A 5,918-nucleotide genomic window follows, 5' to 3' on the forward strand; every position below is an offset into this window, starting at 1 on the left:
TTACAGCATGTGTTCGTGTTTGTGTGTGCTGTCTGCGTCACTCATAGCACGTGCCTATATCGTGCGCTATATTGAACGTTTTTTATATCGGCATCGAAGAAGGTATACCGCCGATAAATATCAATACAGTTTTATCGCCCAGGCCTGAATGAACGATGCATGGTTCTGCTCTAAGCATGAAAGTTAAAAGTTTGTGAAAGGACTTCCAGTGCCAGGTAAACGTAAAGCAGATTATGAATATACTTAAGATTCACAAATACCAAAACAACGTGTCTACACCAGACGCGAGCGGCGCAATTTGACAAAAAAGCAAATAGAACCCAGTGATGTTCTCTGCTGTGGATGCAGCGCGACGCGACACAACAAATCCATGACAGTAAACTGATGCCGCGTTCTATTTCTGACGAACTCCAGCGCTCTGACACAAAGAACAATTTCAAATATTATAAGAGAATCGTGAAAAAATAGTTTCCTCAAAAATATTAAGCAGCACAAATGTTTACAACATAATGTGATACTAATCTGAACACTGATAATAATCAGAAATGTTTCTTGAGCAGCAAATCATATTAGAATGATTTGCACTTTTTGAGAAAACAATAGCACAATAAAAAAAGACTTTCAGGTCTATGTCCAATCCCTCACCTTTTCTAGTTATATAAGGTTAAAATATTTTGCCTGTAATTGTTTTTTTTCCTCATATCGCAATATAATATCGATATCGCCTGGACAGTGTAAAATATTGTGATATGAATTTTAGCTCATATCGCCCACCCCTAATTCCTACCACTTGTTAATTCATGCCTACGACTTATTCTTTTGTGGCCATTGTCCATGTTTCATTAATTTGTTCCCTAGATAAACCATGATTTAACTAGTGGTCAACCGATATTGTTTTTTTTTTTGACAGCCGATATCTTGGAAAGCAGGGTGGCCGATATAAAGCCGATATCATTTTATTTAATATTTAAGAAATCTGAAATAATTTGAAAATGGATAAAAAAATAAATGTGTAAAATAAACATGCTTATACTTTAAATGACAAAGTATTTTTCACAAATAAACAAATATTTAATACAAATATAATTAAAAACTTTTGTCCGTGGATAGAACTGTTAACGACGACAGCGAACAAGAGGGAGAATGTGAGCGGTGTGTGCTCATAAAAGTCCCTCCACGAACGCATCGGCTAAACAGAAAAACGTATCGGCCGATGCAGATATTTGAAAAATGCCAAATATCGGCCGATATATCGGCCTTGGCAATATATCGGTCGACCACTAGATTTAACTAAAATGAGGGAACGAATTAATAGGTCGTAGGAACGAATTACCATCAGAGTTATTACCATTGTGAATGTAGCAAAGTTTATTTATATATTTTCATTTTTAAGTCAAATTTTAATTTAACATGCATTTATAAGACCATACTTTATTATAAGTTTTATTACCTCGTCAGTAAATGTCATAAAACTAATTAACGATGCTGCGTTGGTGGCGAATTTGACATCTTTCTCTCTTCTGACCAATGAAATCAATCTCTTGATGTGTTTTGCTCTTTTGTAAGGCCATAGAAACACAATAGTGGATTTTTCTTTTGCTATTGCATCAAATGAGAATACAAGTTTTTTTGTTGTTGTTTTAGTCTGTAAACTTCTATAACGGTGAATGCAAACTATGATGACTTCTGCTTTGAGAACCACAGAAATGTGAAAAGAGTCCATTGTGTTCTCTGTGAAGAATACATGTGATGCTGCCTTAGAAGAAGGTGCTTGTAAAGAAACAGAACCTTGTGACACCTTCATAGGGCGCTCACTACAGAGTGATCACGATCACAGGGTGTTTTCTAGTGAGTCACACATCACAGCTCATGTTAATGTGTTTCATTCTAATATTCCAGATTGTCTCTCATTCAGGGGTGTGCGATATTGACAAAAAAGAATCTCGATATTTTCTGTGATTTTATCGATAACGATAATTAGAGTGTGTTATTGTGCTGGTATCTTAAGGACTATACTGTGGACAGCTGACTCCTAAAGTTTTTAATATTCTTCATATTTTGTGTGATCAGTTCACACTGATAGAAATTAATCTTTTTCAATAAGTTTAAACTGATTTTTACATTTTATGGGCATTTTTACCTTTATAAAGCCATTCTTTCTAAAAGTGTCCATTATCTTTTGAGTCAAATTCTTACATTTAATCAGTGATTTAGAATAATAAGACATTTGGGCTGTTAGCAAGCAAATTAAATCAGTATTAATAAAATTCATCTTTGCAGTGCAGAGGAAACACAGAAGCTGCGTCTGAAGAGGCATTTAGATGTGTTTACACACAAGACATGAATGCATTTAACCTGCAGTTACTAATGCATAAATAATGTTTTGATATATTAAACATAAAACCTTGAATACTGTTATTTGAAATTATTTAAATTAAAAAAAAAGAAACTTTAAATGTGAAATAAACCGCCAGTAGGTGGCAGCAAGTCACTGTTTAGGGATGCACCAAAATGAAAATTCTTGGCCGAAACCGAACAAAATTAAACACTGGGCCGTAGGCCGAATACCGAACACGGTTTTTCGAGTTTTTTTCCCCGTGTATTTTGCCAATTTTTTATCACCATTGCATAAATTAAAAAGCCAAAATGTGCTTTCTACTGTTTTGTCTTGCTTTTCAAAAAAAGAAAATAAAAATCAATTACAAAACAACAATTTAAAATATTTAATACTGAACATTTTTAACATTCTAGCAGACACTATACCAACAAAGCACAATTTAACTTAAAATTAATAAGTTAATAAAATAATCATTTTAGGCCATCAGACCCCCTTCTTGAATCAGGCATGTATTTTTTTATTTTTACTGTACAATTAAAAGCAGCCTTGCTGAGAAGAGAATTCTTTTAAAACATTAGAAAATATTACAGATCCTAATTTGAACACTATGTGTGAATGTTATAATAAATGTATTAAAACAGAGCTGTTGTAATGATTAACATCATTATTATTGTCTTTTTATTTTATTTTACAGAACAACAGAAAATTACAATACTAACATTTATGAATGTTGATAAGAGTTCTTGCTTTTTCTCAACTTTTATTTTGGCAGAAACGCATGCGCAGGAAGACCTCAGTGCTTATTTTTGTTGAGCGCTGCAGCACTAAACAGTCTCTCGCTGTCGGTGCTGTAATGATTTTTCATTCACAGTCTTTCTCCGACAGTTTAAATGCTTCAACACTGCTGACGTGTGTGCTGCATAATAAAGAGTGCGTGCCTCTCACTCTGTGCTGGTTGCTATTTGATCGTGTCATATCATTGTTCGGTACAATTTATTCTGTCTTTTCGCTTATTCGGCCAATAATTTCGGTTGCCGAACATTCGGTGCATCCCTATCACTGTTAATAAGTGAGTCATTGCGATTGAACCGAATCATTTAAACGGTTGATTCATTCAGGAACGAATCACTGTCATGTTGCTCAGAGACGCAAAACAGTGCTGTAGCTGTGTTTGGAATTATTTTTGTTGTTGAAATAGTGCAGAAACAGGCAATGTGGTGTCTAAAACGTAAGTCAGTTAAATAACTTCTTGTTTCTTGAACGGTTGTAAAAAAAAATCAATGTTATATTTGTGATCATGGAAATTTTTGGAGATCAAAACGCCACTTTGTTTGGTATTGATTAACTATATGAAATTATATAAATATACACATTTTCTGTCCCCATATCTTGAATTTTGTGATCATTCTAAATGCATTTTATTAGACTGAATCATGCAGTGAAAGAAAGCGCTCTAAATGCACACTAGTCTAGACTTCACGTGATGTATGCGTTCGCTCTGTAGGGATGTGTTTTGAATGGTTTTTGCAAAATACATGATAATGTCAAATCACACATCATTAAAACAACAATTATGATATTATCACAGACGATATATATCGCACACCCTACTCTCATATGTGTCCCTGGAGCACAAAAGCAGTCTTAAGTCGCTGGGGTATATTTGTAGCAATAGCCAACAATACATTGTATGGGTCAAAATTATTGATTTTTCTTTTATGCCAAAAATCATTAGGATATTAAGTAAAGATCATGTTCCATGAACATATTTTGTAAGTTTCTTACTGTAAATATATAAAAACTTAATGTTTGATTAGTAATATGCATTGCTAAGAACTTCATTTGAACAACTTTAAAGATGATTTTCTCAATATTTAGATTTTTTTGCACCCTCAGATTCCAGATTTTCAAATAGTTGTATCTCAGCCAAATATTGTCCTATCCTAACAAACCATAGATCAATGGAAAGATTATTTATTCAGCTTTCAGGTGATGCATACATCTCAATCTTATGACTGGTTTTGTGCTCCAGGGTCACATTTAATGAGCTTTGAGTGAGGCATTGAAAGCTGTAGTATCAGATGAATTCGAACATGTCAGGCCTTACAGGTGAAGTTCATGCTGCTGTTTGAGGCGATCGGTGTGTGTTGTGTAACAAGTGCCAGAGCCTGAGCGGGAACCAGCACAGTGGAGTACAGGAAACAGGAAGTGCTCGAGAGGAGCTCAGGTGACAGAAGGAAGCTCTGTTTGGATGCCTAGTGAGGGCTCTAGTGTGCTCCGTGTGAGATGAGACGCCGCTCTGTTGCTGTTGTTGCTGTTTTGTCCAGATTGTAAGGCAGTGCTGTGTTTGAATGCTTTTGAAGAAGGGAATCCCAGAATGCATGTTATGTAAAAAAACAAAAAGTGATGCGGTCGGTCAGATAAACACTCGTCCCGCAGCACATGCGTGTGCACTAGTGTGTTTGCATCAACCTGCAGCTATGTTAGTCAGTGGAAACACGGCCCGTCTCTGTTCTCAGAGCTCTCATGATTACTGCACATCTCTCTCTCACACACTTTTCATCTCACGTTTATTTGAATAATTTCATGATTTGTCTGAATGTTCACTATACAAATGTTTGTGTCACTCCGTTGTAGCACAACCTCCTAAAACCTTAAACTGCTTGAAATACCAACTGGTTTAGTGTGTTAACAAGCAGTGATCAGTAAGGCCTTTAGTATTTTCATCTCATAAATGTGTTCGGGCCTAAAATAATGATTCTGTCATAATGACGGACGCATGTTTAATTATCTATCTGTGTGTTTATGATTCACTCATACATGTTGCTGATAGGAGCAGATGGGAGGTGTGTGTATGTTTAATGGATGTGTGTGTCTTTTGTTGTTCTGCAGGGAGATTCAGCTGCTGAGACGACTACAGCACAAAAACGTCATCCAGCTGGTGGATGTGCTGTACAACGAAGAGAAGCAGAAAATATATCCTTTGTGTTTGTGTGTGAGAGTGTGTCTGTGAGAGTGTGTGTGTGTGTGTGTGTGTGTGTGAGAGAGTGTGTCTGTGTGTGTGTGTGTGAGAGAGTGTGTTTGTCTGTGTCTGTGTGTGTGTGTGTGTGTGTGTGTGTGAGAGAGTGTGTTTGTCTGTGTCTGTGTGTGTGTGTGTGTGTGTGTCTGTGTGTGTGTGTGTCTGTCTGTGTGTGTGTCTGTGCGCGTGTGTGTGCGCGTGTGTGTGCGCGTGTGTGTGAGAGTGTGTCTGTGTGCGTGCGTGTGTGTGTGTGCGTGCGTGTGTGTGTGTGTGTGAGAGAGCATGGATGCATGTGTGACGCAGAAATGACTGAACATGCTGTTCTGTTCTGTGCTGCGTCAGCTCAGCATTCAGCCTCTGCTTTACACTCACTGTCTTAAAGGAATAGTTCACCCAAAAATTTACGTGTGCTGTAAATGTGCTCACCCTCAGTTCATCTGAGATCAGGATGAGTTTGTTTCTTCCTCAGATTTAGAGAAATGCAGCATTACATCAGTGTCTCAGCAGTGGATGCTCTGCAGTGAATGGGTGCCGTCAGAATGAGAGTCCAAACACCTGATA

General features: G+C 36.8%; 1 protein-coding gene across 1 annotated transcript in view; it reads left to right on the plus strand.

Moving 5' to 3' along the window:
- Nucleotides 1-5,918, plus strand: part of stk11 (serine/threonine kinase 11) — a 29,840-nt gene that overhangs the window by 9,271 nt on the left and 14,651 nt on the right. Inside the window, exon 3 of the mRNA XM_016504284.1 lies at nucleotides 5,231-5,314. Coding sequence (XP_016359770.1) covers nucleotides 5,231-5,314 — 84 coding nt within the window. The remainder of the gene's footprint in view (nucleotides 1-5,230; nucleotides 5,315-5,918) is intronic.

Source organism: Sinocyclocheilus anshuiensis, unplaced genomic scaffold (genome assembly GCF_001515605.1).
Source record: "Sinocyclocheilus anshuiensis isolate Anshui unplaced genomic scaffold, SAMN03320099.WGS_v1.1 scaffold1825, whole genome shotgun sequence".
In the NCBI taxonomy this organism is placed as follows: domain Eukaryota; kingdom Metazoa; phylum Chordata; class Actinopteri; order Cypriniformes; family Cyprinidae; genus Sinocyclocheilus; species Sinocyclocheilus anshuiensis.